The sequence below is a fragment of the Lissotriton vulgaris genome, chromosome 2_1, assembly GCF_964263255.1.
Source record: "Lissotriton vulgaris chromosome 2_1, aLisVul1.2, whole genome shotgun sequence".
NCBI classification, from domain to species: Eukaryota; Metazoa; Chordata; class Amphibia; order Caudata; family Salamandridae; genus Lissotriton; species Lissotriton vulgaris.
Window position 1 is genome coordinate 2,120,979,196 of NC_141687.1, and position 23,193 is coordinate 2,121,002,388.

The following is a 23,193-nucleotide window of genomic DNA, read 5'->3' on the forward strand; positions in this document are numbered from 1 at the left end:
CTTATCATCCATTGGTCTGTTATTGTGTTTTTGTGTCAATGTTCCCACTACAACATACATCTTGGAGCAGTAGGTTAGCCCATTCCAGCAGTTGTCTAGCTCTACTGAGTGACATCGTTGTGCCCTTTCACTAAGAGAACATCAACACACAAAGTAGATCTCTTAAGTGCCAGAGACCACTATGGTGATGTATCCTTTTTGAGACTGATAATATTTTTGCTTTTAGCCAATGTGTGTTTTAAAAAAAATATATAGTTTTATTGATGTGGCCCCCAGCAGCTTCCCCAACAGTAAACTCATGCAAAGCAAAACAAGCCATGGCAAAGTCTAAAGGCAGACTGCAACAACCAACTTTTGCCATTGCTTAGTTACCTGATCTGGCATTAGTCAAGAAGCCTTTTATTTTTACTAAAACTATATTTACAATATACTTATAGGAGCTTTCAGTTAGCCCTCTTCACCCATTGGGAAGTTACTGTTAAATTCACATATTTCTTCTGACCACTACAGCATACAATATATGGCAGGAGGGCAGTCAACTTCATCTGTTAGTTAATGTCACTATTATTGACAGCAATTTTCCTTTCACATGGAGCATATCCACACTTAAAGGTGGAGAAGTGTGGCTCACGGTGTAGAGCAGGCAGACCCGGAGCTGAGGTCAGACCCGGGACCAGGGTTCAATTCCCGACGCGGCAGGGTCTTGAGCTCAAATGTCCACGGACTCGATAATTCTCGCTTCGGTGCCTGCTCTAATCATGGGCTCTCACTCTGCAACTCTGCGCATTAAGCTTTCTTAATCTCCACAACGGCCCCCCTGTGGCGGGATGCCTGGCTTTCACCTGGTGGATGCCCTGTAGGGGCTATCTCACAGGGAAAGGCAGGACGGGTTCCCAAGGCAAGCGCCGGGAAACCTCCGGGTAGCTGTGCGCTCAATAAATGCAATAATAATAATAATAATAATAATAATAATAAAGTAGTTCCCTTAAGTGCTAGGGACTACTTTGGCAATGCATGCTTTTTTTTTAGAATATTACATTTTACTTGATTATATCTTTGGCGGTGGTTGACGAATCTTCACAAAATTTTCCGCAAAAAATAGACACTCACTTCTGCTTGTGTCTGGAAAGTTTCGAGGTGGCCTTTCAGGCGGGGTCCTAGAAAAAGGAAGGGTCCCAAAATGCGCTTTCCCCATGTTATTTCTATAGGAGTTTTGAACACAATAACAGCCCAAACCGCTGGTCGGAATTAAACTGAATTTGGCAGAAATGTAGATTTTGTTCCCACTTTTTTGTGATTTGGTGTAAATCCGTTCAGTAGTTTTATAGATATTAACTGAAATCTAAATTTGTATATATAGGGACACGGATCCTCCATGGATATGACAGTCCCCGTTCTGTTATCGGATTAGCTGCCAACACTTCAACCAGGAAGTGTTGGCAGCCATCATGGGACTCTGCTTAAGCAGAGTCCCACAAAAAACGTTTAACATAAAGAAAATGGGGCAGAGTACAAATACTCTGACCCCTAGATGTGGTAGTTGAGTACCAGAGGGACCCTGCTGGGAACTAAAACATATTTGTTTTCAATTTTACCACGATTCGCTTGATTTGAAATCAGCCCACGGATGGGCCTGCTCCCACGGGCATGAGTTCGAAAAAGGAGGGGGGCGCATGTGGCCCCCCTTCTTGGGCTTATGAAAGCCCTTAGGACCGCCACCTCCCCAGGCCAAATCTCTGAAAGTAAATGCAGGGGAGTGCCCACAGGCCCTGGGGACCCCCAAGTCCGGGGTATTTAAAAATATGTATGCAGGCTGGACCGCCACCTGCCCGGGGCTAAACATTAATTTAATGCTGGGGCTGCACCTCTGCCCCCCACGCACAGCCCTGGGGACCACCAATTTCCCGGGGCATACTACAATGGAGGTGGACCATGCAGCACCCCTAGTTGACCCATGGATGGCCATGGGGACCCCCACTCCCTAGTACTGACTCCTGCTACCTCCTGAGGGGCCCAACCTCTTGTGGTAGCTGTTTGCTTTTGCATGGTGATAGCTGACTGCTCCCACCAGGTAAAAGCAAACCAATCTCTGTTTTCTGCAAGCCGGAGCTGTCAAACAGCTGCAACGTTAGCTGTTTGACAGTGAGTTTTCATTTGTTTACTTGCACGCAAATATGCCTGCAGGGAAACTGATGAAAACATTGCTCTGACAGACCGGGAGCTGCCTTTTAGCATTCCCCTGTCTGTCAGAGCAGTGCCAGCTCCCTCAGGAGGTAGCAAGCCGGCTCGGACCGTGGGGGCCTTGAGGTTCCCCCGTGGATCCATTGCACACTGGGCTGTCTTTCAGAGAGTATAAGGCGGGGACCGGAGTATGGGGACCCAAACAAAAAAAATAGGCCCCCATAGCCTGTTTCCCACCGATTTTGGAGATGGGGTCATGATGCCTAGGAATACAATAGCATCTCCAAGAAACAAAGAAGCCCTTACTTCTGTAATGTACAAATCATCCAAGTGTGTTTCCTCTTCATTTTCACCGTGAAGAGTTATATATTATATATGATGGAGGTGTTTGCATCCTTGCTTTTCTCAAGCGCAATATCTCATGTAGTGTCTGTGATGAGAGGGTTCTCTCTTGTCATCTGCTGCTGGGACCAGAGGTAGTGTTCTAAATTTTTAAAAACTAGAAGTATGTAAACTTGCCTAGAAACCCTGCTCATTTGGCCCTGCCTTGTATACATTAGCATTATGCAGCGCCTTCCCGCTCTTTTCACATTTTGAGGGACAGCTTACTAAAAGCCCCGATTGACGTGTTTCTCCAACGATTTTAGAGAGGAGTTTTTGATGCACAGGATTACGATTGAGTCTCCACCAAAGAATCCCTTACTTCTGTAAAGTACAAATCATCAAAGTGTGTTTTCTCCGCAGTTCCACCATGTAAAGTTATGTGGTGAAGACGCTTGAGGAACAATAACATTGGCAAAGTTGCAGACTCACAAGATCAGTGAAGACATTTCCTTGGTGTCCCTTATTCTGGTGTAGTGGAGGAGATTCACTATACAGCTACCCAGCAAGGTAGCACATACTAATTAGCCATTAAAATGTCCTCAGTTGGTTAGAGTTGTTGCACAAAACAGTGGCGTATTCTTGGATAAATATGCTGGGCAGGGTTAATACTGGCACAATGCTCATTTCACAGAAATGAAACCTCAATGGGAAGAACTTCCAGATATATATAAAGGAGGTGCCCACATTGAAGGTCAACTTCTGTAAAGTACTAATCATCCTAACTCCGTATGCACGGCTAAGACAAAGCAAGTATGTTTTCTCTGCATTTCCATGGAAAGGTTATCTGTAATCCATGATGGAGGTGTTTGCAACCTTGCTTTTCTCAAGCGCAGTATCTCACGTAGTGTCTGTGATGAGGGGTTTCTTTCTTGTCGTCTGCTGCTGAGACCAGAGATCATGTTCTAATCTTTTAAAAACTAGAATTATGGCAATTTGCCTAGAAGAATCGCCCATTTGGGCCCACCCCATATACATTAGATTAGGATTTACATGTCAGGATTTTTGTAGAGCGCGTGGTTACTTCAATCAGAGTGCCCCTGCGCTAGAACTCTCACAGAAAGCCTCATGACCCTGCTCTAAACGTACTGTCAGTTTTGCCTAAAGAACCAGGTTTTAAATTATTTTGAAACACGATCTCTAAAGGCTCCATTCTAAAGTCCAGAGGCATGGAGTTCCACAGTTTTTCAGCCAAGAGTCTGAAGAAGCTGCCACCCAGGCCAATACTGCTGACCTATGAAATAACTGTTGGCGCAGTGCCTGAGGATCTGAGATGCCTTTTGGTAAGATATGGTTTGATCAATTGAAAGAGGTAGCAGGGTCCATTCTGATTGAGTGCTTGAAAGTACATTCTATCATTAACACCTTGACTGCTAAGGCAATTCCCGCTGGGTGCTGAGCTTATATGAATACCATTGTTTCATGACGAGCTCAGCTCGTCATAAGCACACGACCAGTGTACTGCATGACGAGCTGAGCTCGTCATGAGCAGCAAAGGGGTTAAAGGGAAGCCAATTAAGTTGTGCAAGTGCAGGTTCCAGAGGAGATGCATTAGCGGTATGCAACATCTTCCTGCCCATATCCCAGGATGGTGGACAGCTTACTAAAAGGCCCCAGAGTGCACTTCCTGACGATTTTGGAGACTGGGTCTTGATGCCTAACAATACGATTGCATCTCTACCAAACAAAGAAGCGCTTACTTCTGTAAAATCATCCAAGTGTGTTTTTTCTGCAGTACCACCTTGTAAAGTTATAAGACGCTTGAGCAACAATTACATTGGCAAAGTTACAGACAGACAAGGTCACTAGAGACAGTTCCTCTGTGGTTTTTTATACACAGCTGTAGCATAGGAGATGCCCATATATGCTATATATTTACCCAACGGGGATGTTCTTACTAATTAACCAGTAGAAAGTACTCCCCGCTGGGTAGAGCTGTTGCACAAAACATTGGCCTCCTCTTGGATAAATAGCTGGGCAGGATTCATTCTAGAAGGATGCTCATTTCACAGAAATTAAACCTCAACAGGTTACAGTTAGAAAATAAAATATAACAAACCTTAGAAATTCACTAAAAAACAGGTTACAGGGATGTTCTAGTTAGGCTCACATTTCACTAATACAAAACAAGAGAAATTCAACAGTTCTAGTTAGGTGAGCTAACTATAGCTTACGCCTCCGCAATGCACTGCTTATGATCTCACATATTACATCACTCATGACATGGTCAGTGACGTCACTGATTACATCATCCACAGAACCACTCACATACCCACATATATTTCCCATAAAACATCTCATACACCCACTCAACTACTGACATACCCATACAAACGCTCACACACTTACTCACTGATCCCTAGAGGCACTCGCACATCCTTTTCCCCATGCAACCACTAACTCAACCAATAACTCACATATACAGCCACTCATGCACCTACTCTCTAACCAATACAGCCACGCACACATCCAGTCATACAGACATAGCCACTTACACAAGCACTCATACACCCATATAACCACTCACACACTGAATCAGTCACCCATGCAGCTACTCACACACCCACCCGCTCTCTCACCCACCCATACAGTTACTCATAAACCCATTCACTTACTGATACATATACTAACACATGTACTCACTCACCTATACAGTCACTGAAAAAAGCACATACTCCCCCATACAACCTCTCACACTCACTCGCCCATACAGCTACTCTATAACTCACTCACACACTCGTATACCGACTTATACACCCATTCATGCACCCATACAGCCACTAATATACCCTGTCACTCACCCATACAAACACCTATATACCTGCTCAGTCACCCATTCAGCTACTCATGCACCTTCTCATTCGTCGTTACAGCTACTTACAAACCCGCTCACCCATACAGATACTCACACAGCCACTCACTTACTCATACACCCACTGACACACCCACTCATGCATACAGAAACTCACACACCTACACACTCCTATACAGTCTTTCACATAACCACTCACTCTTTTATACACCACTTACACACCTCCTCATATGTTTAACACTCTGTAACTTTTAGAAAGCACTCGCACTCACTGGATGATGTCATCAGTGATGTCATTTGAGATGTCATCAGTGATGTAACTGACCATGTCGTCAGTGATGTAATTTGTCAACCATAACGTTCCTGTAACCTATGGTCTCTTCACTGAAGATATATCTATATATAATTGGTAGTTATAGTTAAGACTACGTTTTTCCATAGGAAAAGGATTTTCTGGTTCGACACGGTCAACCATGGAATCCTGCTGAGAAGGTTGAGAAAGGTGGGAGTAACAGGGTGTGCTATGAAATGGTTCCAGTATTTTTTACTGGACAGACAGCAGGCAGTGTCTCTCTCCCCCTATCAATCTGCATTTACCAAAATCACGCATGGTGTATCGCAGGGCTCGGCCATCAGTCCCATTTTTTTTAATATTTCATGAAACCACTGACGGTCATCAAAAAGCATAATATTAACATCATAAATTATGCTGATGACACACAGCTGATTCTCTCTCTTGAGGGAGATCAGTCAACGTCATTGGAAGTGTTTCATAGCTGTTGGCGGGACACAGCGTTGTGGTTGAGGTACAACTCGCTGCAATTTAATGCTGACAAGACGGAGGTGCTCTACTGTACTACGGAAAGGCTTCCCTCCAGGCTGCCCAGTAATTTCTGGCCCATGGACACCCTGACTGTCATTCAGCCTGTAAAGACTGTCCGTAACCTGGGCGTGACCTTTGACAGTAAACTAACTTTGGAAGCGCAGGTGACGAAAACAGTGGGCTGCTGTCTGGCCATTATTATATCACTGAGGAAGATTTTTCCTCTGCTCCCCCTTTTGGCTCGCACATTAATAGCACGCAGTACTATTCTCAGTAGATTAGATTGCTGCAATGCCTTGTTGCTTGAGTCTCCTAACTTTCTATTTAATAGGCTGCAGAGGATCCAGTCAACGGCAGCCAAATTAGTGCTTGGCTGGCCCAGAAGGTCCTCTTCCTCCTTGGCTGAATTGCACTGGCTTCCACCGAGAAAGAGTCCAGTTAAAATATCTTTGACTAGTGTTTAAAGCCCTGAATGGGTTGGGCCCGTGTCCTTTAAAAATACATTTGAATGGTATATCCCCATGAGAACTCTGCGCTCCTCGGGGGCTAAGTAAGTAAAGGTACCTAGATTCAGGAAAGTGAGATCAGGTGGCAGATCCTTTGAGGTGTCCGCTGCGAAGATCTGGAATGCTTTGCCTCTGGAACTTAGACAAGTTAGTGATTTCCTCCTTTTTAGAAAGAGGCTAAAAACGTGGTTGTTTCCGAAGATTTAGACAGTTGTCTGTAGTGCTGACCTATACTTGCTATGTCTCTGAAAGTGCTAGCGCCAGGATGCCTGACAGGTGACAGTGCGCTCTAGAAATATAATAAATAAGTAAATAAATAAACTAATAACATTGGAGCGATTTGATGAATCTTCAGGAAACGTTCCCTAAATGAGTATACACCCCCTCAGCTCCTCCTGGAAAGTCTTGGGGTTATCCGTCAAGAAGGGACAGGGGGGGTGGGCCCAAAACACGTTTCTCCCATGCAATTTCCCATAGAAACAATTAGACACAGCTTCAGCCAAAACGACTGAACTGAATGAATTCGTCTGAAAGCTAGATCTTTACCCAGAATCTGTGCTATTTATGATTTGCCGTAAATCCATCCAGTGTGTGTGTGTGTTATTTTTGTTGTTGTTGCAAATTAAGGTTGAAAAATATATGAAAATAAAGAGACTTGGAGGATCCACGGACCAGCCAGATCTAAACATAACATCCACCTGGCTAGCAACAAATGGACAAACATGTTGCGCCATCCCTTTTAGTACTGTGTCCTGCAAAGAAGAATAAACAAACCATACAGGGGCACAGACTAGGGGTACCCTGCCCCCACTAGGCCTGGTTGAGTGTGAGGGGGTAGTCCGCTCGGGCCAAACCATACTATTTTTGGGAGAGGGGTGTGTGTCTTTCCCATACCGAACCTTCTAGAGGCCCAAGGACCCAATCTCCGAGGGCCGATATATTTTTAATGAGGAGAGAGTTTTGCGGACCCCTCCCCAAGCCATAGGATAGCCTAGGGACACCAGAGCAGTGCTCCGGGACTCCATCCCAAGGACACTAGCTGGTTCCCTACCTTGGAGATTGCAGGCAGCTTATATAAACGTAACTTCCTGCCTTCCCTCTTCCAGGCAGGGACCACTACTTCACTCCTGCCCAAAGCGACAGAGCTGCTGGCTGGAGACATGCCGTTGGCCTCCCTCTGTAGCCACTAACCATTAGTATGTTGTGGGTGGCCCGGGAGGCAAAATAGTGGCCTCAATTCTGAGCCCGACATTATTTAATGTATATGTTGCCCTCGTGGCACAAATTGTCAAAGCACCTGGTATTGAAGCAATCTCTTATGCTGACAATACTCAACTAATCATTTCAATGGGACAGGACATTGACCATGCCAGGTGTCGTTTTCAAGTGTGCATGAGGAATATCGCAGCCTGGATGTCCAAAAACTGTCTTCAGCTAAACAGTGAGAAGACAGCGGTTCTGCTTGTTGGCAAAGCTTCGACATCGCTGGCTTCCAGACTGGTGGCCTTCTGAGTTGGGACTGGCCTCATGTCCAAGTAAATCAGCGAAAAATCGCGGTCTCATACTGGACCATGAATTTCCCATGATAAGTCACATAGATATCTTAAGAGGGTCTTGTTTTGCGACCTGGCATCTTCTGAAGAAAGTCTTCCCTTGGCTTCAGTCTTCGGCCAGGTTTGAAACTGCTGTCTGTCCCTGGGGCAGGATAAGGCCTCTTGTTCTACCTGCATCAATTTTAGCTTAAACAACACTGCATTATTGTATAAGGTTGGCACCTCACTTGACGGATGTATGATGTTACAACGCAATACATCACAATGCTGTTTTTACAACGCAAGTCGTTACAACAACTTGCGCTGTAGGGCGCTGGATTTAGGAATAGTATGATGTACTATTCCAACTCCAGCCTACGTACAGTAGGGAAGGTGTTGGAATAGTAAATCACACTATTCCTTAGTCTAGAGCGCCCTCCAGTGCAAGTCGTGGTAATGACTTGCGATGTAAAAGCAGAGAAGTAAATTTATTGCAGTGTTTTGACCGCGTTGTTAACGTTGTTTCCCCACTTGACATGTAATAACACATCGACTGGAAGATGACGCACCGATCTCTTCCGGGATAAGGAAATCAAGGAGGAACCACAGCCCGGCACCTCGGCAGAGTTACTATTCAGCTCCGAGCCCAGTTCTCACTCTGAGTCTGAGACCAAGGAACAACCGGCCCACTGAGCACCAGCTGAAAACTTTGACTGTGAGTACACCATCTCGTCCTTCTGAGGACGAGATGGTAATCAGGAGTGCACACAGAACAAATGGCACAGATCTCCTCCATGGTCTAGGGTTCAATTTATAAAAACACAATGACGTTCCACCTTCAGGCCCTTCAGGAGTAGCCCTTTTTATGAGCAGTCTTCAACTCTGTCTCTGGAAAGGCGTATCCCAGCCAAGCACAAATTTAACCCTTCCAGTCCTTTCTGCCTCTTTTTTTGTCTAGATCATCTAGTCATGCTCAGGACAGTCATGACCCTTCCCGGCATAATGGCTTGCTGCATCATCGTTGTACCACATGCCAGGTTGCCTATGCGTCCATTGCAAAAGAGCTTGACTGCACGATGGTCACAAGCGGAGGGCCACTTTATAACGTCTAGTGTTGATTCTGGTCATCACCCATCGCTGGACTGGTGGAGCAGCAACATCCTGCTGCAAGGCCGACCCTTTCTAACCCGTCCTCCAAGTGACTATCACAACGGGCATCTCCCTTAATAGATTGGGTGGAGGACATCTACAGTACTTGACATTTTAGGGCATGTGAACATCCTCCCAGATGGGTTTACTGATCATCTGCCTAGAGCTGCTGGCCATCCAGCTAGCTCTCAAGTCCTTCTTGTGTGACCTGTAACAAAAGGTAGTCCTAATCAAGACAGACAATATGACTGCCATTTATTTATTTATTTATTTGGACATTTTTAAAGCGCCTGGTGATGCCAGAAGGCGTGTCCCCGCGCTATGATAAGTGAGCAGTTGCCATCCCCCCCTCCCCCAGGAGCTACCTGCTAAAAAGGTAAGTTTTTAATTTTTTCCTAAACAGGGCCTCTGATGGCTCAAGACGCAAATCTGGGGGCAAGACATTCCAGCACTTGGGAGCAAGGTATCTGAAAGATCTCCCCCCCATCCGCGCCTTCCTAACTCTGGGCACCACAAGTAGTCCCGTCTGAGAGGACCGTAAATTGCGGGTAGGCTCATAGTGGGACACCAAACTCTGAAGTGGCACAGGGGCTTTGCCGCTCAGAATGCGATGGCACGTTGAGAGGGCCTTAAACTCAACTCTCTTCTCCATCGGAAGCCAATGGAGAGCTTGGAGAGCGGGTTTAGAGGGAGACCTTCTCGGGAGTCTTAGCACGAGCCGTGCTGCGGCATTTTGGAGCACCTGAAGGCGCCCCATGACCTTGCCTGAAGCCCCCAAATAAAGCAGGTTACCATAGTCTAGGCGCGAGGTGACCAGGGCGTGCACCAGCGTCCTACGAGCCGAGATGGGAAGCAGATCTAGAACCTTCCTCAAAGTTCTCAAGACACCGAAACACACCCCTGTCACCCGGCCAACCTGCGGGCCAAAGGCAAGGTCCTTATCAAGCCACATGCCAAGATTCTTGGCCTCCAGGCTGGGAGTGGGGGCCTCACCTAGGCAGGGTGGCCACCACGCAGGCGACCACGCAGAAGGCCCGCCCCCCACCACGATCACCTCGGTCTTGCTGCCGTTCAGTTTTAAACAGTGTGCGGACATCCAGGCTGCAAGATCTTGCATGCAGTTCCTGAAGATGTCCGCCGCAAGGCCGGGGGAACGAGATAGGGAGACGACCAACTGCGTGTCGTCGGCGTAGGACACCAGGTGGAGACCGTGGCCCTCCGCGATGGCTGCTAACGGGGAGACGTAGATATTGAATAAAGTCGGGCTCAGGGACGAACCCTGTGGTACGCCCTGGCCCAACTCGATCTCCCTCGAATAGCATTCTCCCATCCTGACTTGGAAGCATCTATCAGACAGGAAGGACTTAATCCAACCAAGCGCAGCACCTGTGACCCCTCCTTCACTCAGACACTGTAGCAAGATGGTATGTGCTACAGTGTCGAATGCTGCACTTAAGTCGAGTAGGATCAGAGCCATAGTCTGGCCCTCATCCACACCCTGTCGGAGTGCCTCCACTGCCGCCAGAAGTGCAGATTCCGTTGAGTGACGGGGACGGAAGCCAAATTGTGAGTCGTGGAGTAGCGATGCCTCCTCCACGAACTGCATCAGTTGCGTATTAGCAATTTTCTCCGCTATTTTGGCCATGTAAGGCAGAAGGGAAATGGGGCGGAGATTGTCGAATTTCTCGAAATTCACATTGGCCTTTTTTTGCAGGGGGAGTACAACTGCTCGCTTCCAAGCCTTGGGGACACTCTGGGACAGAAAAGAGGAATCGAGTAGATTGCGAACATAAGGTTCAAGCACCTGCAAGCTGCCCTTAAGCCGACTAGGGGTCGTCGGGTCTCTTGGAGAGCCAGATTTAATTGACCCGCAGATGCGGATTAGCTCTTCTGTGGGCGGGGTGAGGAAGGAGGTAAGCTTTCGTACTCCCGTCTTTTTGACACCCTTCCCCCATATGGGAGCGTTTGTTGCCTGCCGAGGAAAGGAATTGTAAAGGTGAGTGACTTTGTTAGTGAAAAATTCTGCAACACGGTCACAGCCCTCCACCGTGCAGAGTTTCGGGGGGCATGCCGCAGACTTGCCTATGGTGATGGACTTGTAGATTATTACCACCAAAACAGGGAGACCCACATTCACCACAACTGTCGGCTTAGTGCTGGGCACTCCACCACATCTGGTGGTGGGCACTCCACAAGATCCACCTTCTGGCGGAGTACTTTCCGCGAGTGGACAACAAATTTGCAGACATCGTTATCTGGATGCTGCCACAAGTCCACAAATAGGAACTCCACTGGTAAATCCTACTACCATACTTCCACCAATAGGGATTCTCCAACATAGAGCTCTTTGCCAATTGGATAAAATGCCAACTTCCCAAGCTTCGCCTCCAGAATTCCCCACCCACAGTCCTTGGAAGATTACCTGGTCAGGGATATTTGCCTACGTTTTTCCTCCTATCCCACTACTTCCATTTGTGGTCCGGAAGCTTCGGCAAACGCCCTTCATTCTTGTGGCTCCCAAATGTGCAGAGCAGCCTTGGTTGATCACTCTTCTCAACCTGTCCCTAGTTCCTCATGAGAAGCTGCCCAACCTGCTATATCTTCTCACTCACAATTGGGGCCCAATCATGCCTCCCAACTACACATACTTTGTAATTACTACCTACTCCACAGCTTCACCTCTGCCTATCAACCGATTATTCGGTTGATAGGAGGAGGTGAAGCTTTGGAGTGAGTGTGTGTTAATACAGCCTTCCTTCAAAACCTTCTATAGCTACAGGCAGTAATTACCAAGTACATGCTGTACAAACTAAAATATTACTGTTTGGCATGCAGAGTGCATGCGATAAGCAGAACAGGAGTAGTATCAGGTAGTTAGTTTCCTTTGGTCCTGATGAAAAGCTTGTGGGGTGCGACTTGAAACATGTTTACCTTTTAGAAAGGAAGGCACATTAAAGCCTTTTCTTTCATTTCCTCCTTGTTTTTAACTATACCGACTAGAGGGCAGAATAAATAGTGGTTCACCTTCTGGGCAGGTATTTTTGATTTCACTCCTTTCTTTTTCCATGTCCCTTATCATTTGGATACACCCAAAGTGCTGCCGCATGTCTCGTGGGACATAGTACGCCTCGTTCCATAGCGGAACGGGATGGACCTGATGAAGCATGCAACCAAGGGATAACCCTGGTGGCTGAGAGTTCAATAGGAAAACCTTTTGTTTTCTTTCCTTTGGGAGAGTTAGTCTTTTTGAAACAATTGTACTCTATTTTTAATGTATCCTCCAGGAAGCCCACCACACCAACATGCTATGCAGCCAAATGAAAACGCTTTGTTCACTATTGTCTCTCTAAACACATTAACCCTGTAAAACTACCTGTCCAAGACATAGTCTGCTACATTTGCAAATATCTGGCCTCTTCTACACTTCTATTAGACTTTACTTAGCCGCAGTTGCTGTCTCCCTTCAGAATAGGGAACATACTTAACTCTTCATTGTCCCTGTCATCAAGGCCTACATGGAAGGACTTAAACGCATTATTCCACCCAGAGTACCTACCGTCTTTGGATGGAACCTTAACATTGTTCTCACAGGACTCATGGGCCAAGCTTTCAAACTCCTCCTTTCATGAGCACTGCAGTTCTGTTATATCTTATTTAATGATTGTTGCTTTAATATTGAAACTTGGCTCCGGCATTTCTTTGAGATCAGGAGATGTTACCAGGAAGTGTTGTATGTGGTCTATTGGTAAGCGAGAAATTTAATAAATAAATTATAATATCCTTTATCTTAGAGGTTGGTGCCTCTCTGGGACACAACATAATTTGGCAATATGCTACTGAACCCGTGACTCACCTTTAGGATAGGACTGCGCCACTTCAATACGTCATTCTCAATCAAACTGAAGTACTTCAGAGGTTCCCAGCATATGGATAATTTTTCTGATGTTTGAATCTGGTGAGCCATTTTCAGAGATTTTCTTTTTTTTCTTCACATGTATGCATTCTGCATGAGCTCTGCATTGAGACATTTAAATTCATGTGTACACTTTAAGCATAAGCTCCGAGTCCATTCCAGCGCAAGCCAGCATGCGTGCCTTTCTGGGACACCGGTTCCTCTCTTGGAAAGTGGCATACTTGGTGGCCTCTTATTCAAATTTGTGAGCTTCAAGACCACACCATCCAGTTTCTCCCTAAAGTGATGTCTTCCTTTCCCCTTAATAAAACCACTAAATTACCAGTGTTTTTCCCATACCCTGTTTCTGTAGCGGCACTACACACACCTCGTTGTCAAGAGGGCTCTTATGTTTTACATTGACAGAACAAAAGTATTATGCTAAAATCAACAGCTTTGTTTCTTTTGCCGAACCACTGATGGGCTATGCTCTCTCACAGGGGTGCATTGCCTCCTGGTTGGTCAAATGTATTCATTGATCAAACGTTATTACCCACTCCACCTGAAACCCACTGTACCTGCAAAAAGAGTACATCCATAGATTACATCTGTAAGGCAGCTACGTGGTTCACTACACACATTTTTTACCAATCACTATTGTGTGGATGTTTTTGTTTGCCAGCAAGGTATTGTCGGCCAACAAAATTCTATGTATGCTTTTTCAATTCTCTGCAACATCCTCCACTTAGCCTCTGCTTAGTAAGAGTACTGCTGTATAGTCTATGCAGAGCATTTGTGTCAACAGCTAAACTTGCCACCAACAGAAAAAGTAACTTATCATGTAAGAATCTGTTAGTGGCATGCAGAACCGTTTCCTTTCTGATTCTTTGCAAGCTCATATTTTCTACTCTCTTCATAAGGATGTAAAGGAAATGAAGGACTACCTCCCGTCATCCTCTGAGTGATTAATGTGGGGAACCCCCAGGTAAATGTGGTGAGGGGTCACCCTCGATAGGAGGTGGAGTGAGCTAAGAAAGTGGAAGTGGAGGGGAAGAAGGAGGAGGCGGACAACAGGGTCTAGGTGGAAGCCTACTGGTGCCTCAATCCTCAGGATGACCCCTCGGATGATTATGTTGATCCATCTGGGAACACTGTCCCGGACCTCTATCCTGCCAAACTGTCCCCTTCGAAAGGACAACACTTCATACCTTTAGAACCTTCTTTGAGCCGAGCCTTCCACAAGGACGACGATTACCTAGTGGAAATACACTTCTCCACACAGCGCTCCCTCCAATTTTTACCCATGCTCAAGGGCATATTGCAGTCCGCTCCTGAAAAATTCAAGAAGCCGGTCAATGTCGCTGGTGGTGACTGCTAGGGTGGAGAAGAAATATAAAGCTTCCCCTCCGTTCCTCCCTACATCAGAGGTCAGTTCCCCCAGGCTCCCTGGTAGTGCACACAGGCTATGAGGGAGCAAACACTCGAGGTACCAGTGTCACTCCACCCCATACAAGGAGAGCTAGGAGATTGACACAGCCAGTAAACACGGTGGGGCCCAGTTAGCCACCCATTTCGCTTGTCGCTAATTCAATTGGCCTGCTCTCCTGGTGCAAACAGGCACACAGGGAGAAAATTAAAGAGCTCCTCCAATACCTCCAGGAGCAGTACCGGAAACAAGGCCATAACTTTGTCACTGAGTGAAAAATCATATTTAACCATTCAGTTTTTTTCTAAATGCTGAAGACATTGTGGCGCACAGATTCAACTCAAGCGTACTTGTCCAACGTCTTGCCTTGTTTTATGTCTCTACCTTTAAGCCAGAATTACAACAGCACCTGCTCAATCTGCCCTTCAATTGGGGATCACCTCTTAGAACTACAGGTCGACCAGATGCTTGACGAAATCAAAAAGGACACAGACCCAGCGGATTGTGCATTTCAGACATTCCCTCCCTGTAGCCCCTTCAACAGGTCCCAGGATTGTGATAACCCAAGTCCACCTCTCCCTGTGCTTCAACTGACTTTCAGAGGCAACAAAACCAGCAAACCCCTTAATGGGGCTATTCCAGGGGGGCTGCAGGGGTAACCGCTCCCAGGGAAGACGGGCAGTACTGTTAAAGAAGGCGCCCCATCAAACATTAACTTGCTCACACTTCCCTCCGATCACAGAGGAACACTACAGGGATTTCTTCCATGGTGGGCCATAATCATCTGAGATCAATTGGTATTTGCCATCACAGACCAGGGTTACTGCTTGTAGCTGCTTGTAACTCGCCACAACCCTGCCAGACATCACACCACACAAACACACCGCCTTTCCTCACCACCAACACCTCCTCCAAGAGAAAGTAGACACACTCATTTGAAAGGAGTCCATAGAGCCTGTGCCGCCACACCAGCGCGGCAATGGAGTGTACTCCCTCTACTGTCTCATCCCCAAGAAGGATGGGTCTTTCAGGCACAAGCTCAATCTCTGGCCCCTCAACAAGTGCATACTGTCCGAGCACTTCCACATAGCGATGCTCCATGATGTCATCCTTTACAACAGCTAGGCGACTTCCATGACCGCCTTCAACCTGAAGGACGCCTACTTTTCAAATCCCAATCTACCCGAAAAGGAACTAAAGACTAAATTGAAGGCAGTTGCCAGAAAAGAAATGCTGCCTGAAAATTGTGACATGTTGTCGGGGATGTGGTTATGTATTGGATTTTGTTAGGTTATACGACATTTATAGCGCGCACGGATACTCAGGAGTGTCTCAGCCCAGAAGCCAGTAGAAGGATACCAAGGGGCGTGTGATGAGGCTGGATGTTAAAAGATTTTTAACTGCTGTTTAAACAGCCTAAGGTCTTGGGTATTGCGCAGATCATATGGAAGCACAATCCAGGCTTTGGCTGCCCTAAATGAAAGGGAGCTGCCCCCTGTTCTAGCCAGGCGGTAGCGTGGTATAATGGCGAGGCATTGCACTGTAGAGCGTAAGTGTCTTTGAGGCACATAGAAGTTAAAACGTCTCCTGAGATGGGGGGCCCAGATTTGTATAAGGCTCCATGGGGAAGGGTGAGGGCCTTAAATGGAACCCGCTGCCCCACCGGGAGCCAGTGCAAATCCCAACAGTGCTCTTGCTGTCGCATTCTGAATGGTCTGAAGCTTTTCAGCTGGTAACCGGAAGGCCAATATATAATGCATTGGCCTAATCGATGCTCGACAAAATGAGGGCAAGAGTCACCATTTCCTTTGCAGATCTGGGCAAAAGTGGCAGGAATTTCCTAAGTAGTTTCAGTGTGCCAAAGCACACTCCGGCCAGTTTTTTACTCTGTGGGGAGAATCTGAGGTCCTCATTGAACCAGACCGCTAGATTCTACACTGGGTTCCACTTTGAGTTAGGCATGGGGTAACCTGCTGGCCAAAGGTCATCCCTGAAGTGCGGCGAGAAAGACCCAAAGAAGAGTACATCAGACAATCGAGCTGAGCCGCTGCAAGCCATTTAAAAACTGCTGCCAGGCAGTTTTTGGCTCGATCCGGAGACAGATCTTTTCCCTCCCACATAATGAGGAGCTGGGTATCATCAGCATAAGCAATGATCTTTGCACCCACTTTTACCTCAGCCAGAATGATTAACGGTGTGATGTATATGAAGGGGACTCCGAGTTGAACCATGAGGAACTCCTGTAGTCACCTTTCTTGGTGCATAAGAGAACGGAGGCATCCAAACCTGCTGTGTTCTATTCTTTAGAAAGGATTCAATCCAATCCCACGCCAAACCTGAAATTCAAATATTCGAGCGATGAGCCAATAGTTGGCGATGCGGCATAGTATCAAAGGCGGCAGAGAGGTCCAATAAAATCAGGGCCGCTCTGCCACCTGAATCTAGGCATTCTCTATAGCCTACGACATCTCAACCAGGGCAGTGTCAGTACTGTATGTGGCCCAACTGGGCATTCAGCCCAGTCGGGTGGATGCCCTCCACCCGACTGGGCTGGGTGGAGGACATCGGAACTCTCAACAAACTGAGAGAGTTGTTTGGGGACAGCCTTCTCACACACATTCGCCACAGCGGGGAGAAATGAGATAGGTCGGTAACTGGCTATTGTAGCAGGGTTTAAAGAGGGCTTTTTTTAGCAGGGAGAGCAGCTTAGCCTGTTTCCACTCCAGTGGAACCATAGCGGTGTGAAGTGATAAATTGATAATATTATTCACTTCAAAGTTAACCACCTCCGCCACAGCTGCTAACTGCCTAGCTAAGCATGGGTCAGCTGGGGAACCTGATTTGAGAGATTTGAGAATCATCAGTGTATCCACCAGGGGAATAGGTGAGAAAACTGTCAGTGAGCTGCGGGCTGGGTCAGGGATCGGGACAGTCCGGGAGGGTTGTTCCTCCTGCACTAGGATACTTGACCCAAAGCTGTCCTGAATAGATTTGATCTTGTCTATAAAGAAGTCGGACAGCTTCTCGCACCAAGAGTTTGAGGCAGGAAAGGCAATACATTCCGCGCCGGGCTTCAGAAAACTTTGGACAATGGAAAAGATTTCTTTTGAGTTATTTTTCAACTGAGTGATGCGCTCTGCGTAAAAATTGCCTTTGGCCTTCTTAATAACAGCATAATAATCTTTCTAGAATTTTCTTAGTGTTGTTTTGGCAACTGGGGAGTATGCCTGTCTCCAGCTGCGCTCCAACTTTTTACATGCTTACTTAAGCTCTTTAAGCTTGTCAGAGAACCATGGTTTGGACAGAGTGTTTCTTACTCTTTTATTGACCAGAGGTAGGGAAAGGTGTTCCACTGCCTATGAGATCCAGTTATTAATACTCCCCACAGCGTCAGCCAAGTCCTTAGCAGCGGTAGGGCGGGTGTCTGACAAGGCTTTGCCAAAGGCACATGGCTCAATTCGTTGAGGAGGTCTGTCCTTAAGAGACCTCATGGTCGGATAAGGTGTCCGGATAGTCCATGAAAATTGAATTAAAAAATGGTCAGACCAGGAAACAGGAAGTGGTTCCGGGGCAACTAGAGGGAAGTTGGAGCAGCCTGCATCTAGAATATGCCTCCCCCTACTTGATGCGGAGCTGATCCATTGGGTCAATTGAGCAAAATTCAAAGAGTCACTGAATTCCCTCGTGGTAGTGGCCTCAGCACAATTCAAATGTATATTAAAAGCCCCTAAAAGTAAGAATTGGCGTGGTGCAAAGCTCTTGGCACAATAGCTTTGCCTAAGGCCTTTAAAAAAGCACCAGAGGGACCAGGGGACGATAAATCAGGGTGCCTCCCAGGTAACAATGAGGGGATATGGTGAGGGAGAAGTCTAAGGCTTCCCCCTTACCAATGTCTTTGGTCTCTGTCTGCGTAAAAGCCTAAGTTTCTCTGAACACTACCGCAAACCCTCCTCCTCTACCTGTTTTGCTGTCTACCCTTGCTAATTTATACCCCACTGGAATGGCCAAGGCAATGGCCGGTGCCGAGAATTCATTGAACCATCTCTCTGATATGAATAATATGTCCAACCGATTGTCTGACAAAAGCTCAAAGATGTCCAGAGACTATTTCACCATGGAGCAGGCATTAATTAGGGCCGCTTGTATGCACTGAGAGTTCTGTGGAGCAGAAGGGAAGTGATTGGTGGGAGTGCTGGTACCAAGGTCTTAGCTAAATCAGAAGTTGCACTGTTCGCAAGTGCTGAATGTATTGTCCAGAACCATCCACTGTTGCCCACACTTACTCATATTAGAGCCAATAGTCATAATTTCTGAATGGCTGTAAGTTAAGCGATCATTTGTTTGGTACAACGAGAAACGGGCAGCATGGCTGGCGCTGGCTGCTTCCGGGACGCGGACGGGGGCAGACGGGCTTGCCTTAGGCAGCACGCATAATTTATGTCGAAATGCCCCTAACAACAAGAGAACGCCCTCAGCAAAATGGCGGCCTAGGTTGTCTCACCGGGATTCCTCGTAATGCGTGGGAGAGAGTGATCGTTCGTTTTGAGATTTTTTAAAAACATGTTTAGCAGCAAAGTAAATTTTAAAATGCGCAAGTTTGGCAGCAAAGTCAATTTTAAAATGAAAATAGCAGCACAGTAAAACACATTAAAACATGAGTCTCACACACCCAAGCCAGATTGAAAGCAGCGGACTGACACCGCCTCGCTCCTTATGGCACTGGCGTCCGCGCAGCGTGCATAATTAATGTCAAAATGCCCCCTACAACTAGAGCGTGCCCTCAGCAAAATGGCGGCCTAGGTTGTTCCACCGGGATGCCCCGTGATGCGTAGTGCGTGGGAGAGAGTGAGCGTTCGTTTTGAGATTTTAAAAAAAACAAGTTTAGCTGCTAAGTCAATTTTAAAATGTGCAAGTTTAGCCGCAAACTCAATTTTAAAATGAAAATAGCAGCACAGTCACACACATTAAAACATGAGTCTCACACACCCAAGCCAGAGGGAAAGCAGCGTAATGAAAACGCCTCGCCCCTTATATAACACGCAGATGGTCATCACTCTCACCGAAGGTCCTTCTACTTCGGCCTCGAGATTTAGGGGCGGGCTGGCTGCAGTAGCCCAGTGGATGAAGGACAACTGCCTGCAGCTTAATGCAGGCAAGACGGAGGTGCTGCTCATCGGGAGGAATGCCAGCTATTGGAATGAGCATTGGTGGCCCTCTTCATTGGGCACCATTCCACCGCCTAAATCCTTGGTCAAAAATCTGGGAGTCTGGATAGACTCCTCGCTTAGTTTCCAGACCCACACAAAAAAGTGGCAGCTACTTATGTGGGCCTGCTGAGGAGTCTTAACCCGATACTCAGATTTTTTTACTCTAAAGTCCGCCAACTCATTGTTCAATCCACAATTCCCTCCCGTTTGGACTATGCCAGTGTTTTATTTCTGGGCGCCAACAAAGTCGAGATAGCGCGATTGCAACACTTTCAGAATTCTGCGGCAAGAGCCTTGGTGTGTCTTCCCCGCAGATGTTCTGTCAGAGCTACCATTCGAAAATTGCATTCGCTGCCCATTGAATCTCGTATTCAGTTTAAAACCCTCACCCTGGCATTCAAAATCCTCAAATCCGGATGTCCAGAACGTCTGCGCCCGCTTCTAACACCTTATGTGCCACAGCGCAATCTGCGCTCATTAGGTCAACACCTAGTGACTGTACCCCGCACAAAGCTCTGCCGTATTGGCGGTCCCACTTTCAGGGTTTTGGGAGCCAAGCTCTGGAACTCTTTGCCACTGAACATTCGTTCTTTGGAAAACCTGTCTGCCTTCCGGAAAGCCATTAAGACCCATCTGTTCCCCTCTCCTTAGGATTCCCTATTCTCTCTTCCTTCTCCTCTTTTGATATGGCACCTGTGGTTCCTCAGCGCCGGGATGCCTCTTTGCTGGGGCAGCTGTTGCGCTTAATCAAAATGTTAACATAACATAACATAACTCAACTCAGCAATTCTTTTGTTCTGTAAAATGTGTGTTTTTTGCAAGGAGAGAAACCTTCCTCAGTGGCCATGACCCACAGGATTTGCATTGTTATGTTTATGATGTATGTTCAGTCGTGTGCTGCTTTTATCTCATGTTCTAAAAACCTATTCCATGGCATGGTGGTTTATTGGGCTTAAATTTATCCACCTTATTAATAGATTTCTCACAGCCCTCTTCTTCGAACGATCACAAAGGAACAGATAGCAGACGTCACCTCCTGAACCAAGAAACCCTTCTGAACAGCGAATCCGCTCAGATACTCGTTCGATTTGTTCTCCCCCTCCCTCCCTCCTCCTTCCCTTCTATGTGCGTTCGTTATCCATCCACAATCCTCTTGTTATTTCAATTCTGTACCGCTTTCTGCTCTTAAATGCACATGTTGTGAAGCGCTCCGATACCCTCGGGTCCAGCAAGTGCTATATAAAACTCATTAAAAAAAATACATTAAAAAAAAGATATTTGCCAGACTGCTTAATGGATAAACCCCACCGTTGGTTTATTTATCACTATGAAATTAGGCGTGGACGTTTGCCTCTATTTTACTTCACAGATTTTCTGTACATGAATGTATCCATCTGGTTATTAATATCAATGGAATTGCATCATTTAGTCTTTAGTGGTTGTTTTATTGAGATATTGTAAAGTTATTTGAAGATTGGTCACTGCTTTTGTATTAGTTTATGAATTAAAGACTCTGTTGAGCACAAGGCCATGCGGTTAAGGAGGTTACTCACACACTTGCTTGTTATCTACTAATCATATTTGTTTAACTCACTTATCACAGTCTTTACATTTCCTCAGTCTCTCTTGGACAATCTACTCTGTAACTCCTTGGTATTCTAAGCATTCAGAGCAGTTTTACAGGTAAGTGTGCATTGTTCAAAATATTGATCAACCTACTGATGTGTTTTCACGACGTCCGCCTTCACTTTTGTGGTGATATAGAGTGTTGTTTTAGATCAACACTGTGCCTTCCTGAAAATCAGATGCTGTTGTGTGAATGGAATCATGTTACTAACCTCAGCAGTATGGTAATCCATATGTTATACCTTATCACAATGTCTTGGATTTGGCCTCGCACACAGTTAGATATTTGGGAATTGTGTATGCACTGTTCTCTTATTGTAGTTTCTTTATTATTTATAGCAATTGGAGGAGAGTCTGAACGAGTTTGGAGAAGCTTGGAAACTGAATCCGGGCGATGGAGCATTCTATGGCCCCAAGGTCAGTAAGACAACGCAGTCAACTTATGGACACTTTATTTTTTACTCTGATAGGAATGGTGACTAAAAAACAGTTATTAGCTGCTAACTGGCCTTTTCCCTTACAGATTGATATAAAAATTAAAGACGCTATTGGCAGATACCATCAGTGTGCTACTATCCAACTTGATTTCCAACTCCCAATCAGATTTAATCTCACATATGTCAGGTAAGTAAGGACGCCATGTTATACAAAAACTTAAATTATTTGATATTCCTTATGTATGTGACCATGTCTTAAAGTACAGTGCAGTAGTTGGTCTTCGTAGATGATGAAAACTTTGAAAATGTGTTTTTTCTGTAAGTAATAAGCTTGCACCCATTGTAAAGCTGAAAGTGTGCTGGTTAGAGGGAAAGATGTTAGAAGTTGTACAGTTATTAATAATCTACGATTTACATTTTCACAATCATAGTCCAGGGCTAAGCACCAATAAGAAGTAAAAACTGAACTGAAGGCCAGAGGTCTAGCACACATGTTTACCAACGTTTGGAATAGATTATAAAGGTACCACATGAAATGTTTAGTCTGTAAGGCAAATGTTGATCCTATGCAGAACCCCTCTTTTGGTCTTAGAATGTTTTTTCTAGGTGGAAAAGGGTAGTTTATCAAATAAAGTTTCATCCTTTCCTGAGGCTTCATGTATTAAAGGAAGGTGTAGAACACTGGATATTGCCGCTCTTGAGCTACAAGCGGAAGGTGTATTGTTCCATTTATTTAATCTTTATGGTATGTCAGCGATGTTGCATACAAAGCATGGTATGGCTATGTTATATGGTTTTGTGTTGTGGTGTTTTGTGTAGCACACAGATCACCTGGGGGTATACTTTAAGAAGGAAGTTACTACCATGACTGGCATATTGGAATTGCCAGGTTCTTAGGTTTTTGTGTGGAGTTCTATGAGTGAGCTGGTGACTCTGATGTAAAGGGGGAGGTTATTTCAGTTTTTTTTGGTGAGAGGGTGTGGGGAGGGAGGGGGACAAAATGCCAGGGGACATGGGGGAGCGGGAGGCCCTCCAAGTGGTGGTCTCTTGTCAATGTGTGGAAGTTGATGTGGCTGTTCAGGTATCCGGGGGTGATTGTTCTGGAATCTCTTACTGAGCTGCATAGTGATGCTGACATAGAGTGCAGTTTGCAGGGCTTGGGTAACAGTACTATGGCTGTTTAGTGGGAGCCATCTAGAGATGTTTCTGAGGAGCTTGAGG

General features: G+C 46.0%; 1 protein-coding gene across 2 annotated transcripts in view; it reads left to right on the forward strand.

Annotated features, from left to right (window-relative positions):
* Positions 1-23,193, forward strand: part of LOC147733803 (threonine--tRNA ligase 1, cytoplasmic-like) — a 242,167-nt gene that overhangs the window by 107,410 nt on the left and 111,564 nt on the right. For both annotated transcript variants that reach the window (XM_086958398.1, XM_086958397.1), the window contains 2 exons: positions 21,875-21,952; positions 22,059-22,159. In XM_086958398.1, coding sequence (XP_086814524.1) covers positions 21,875-21,952; positions 22,059-22,159 — 179 coding nt within the window. The remainder of the gene's footprint in view (positions 1-21,874; positions 21,953-22,058; positions 22,160-23,193) is intronic.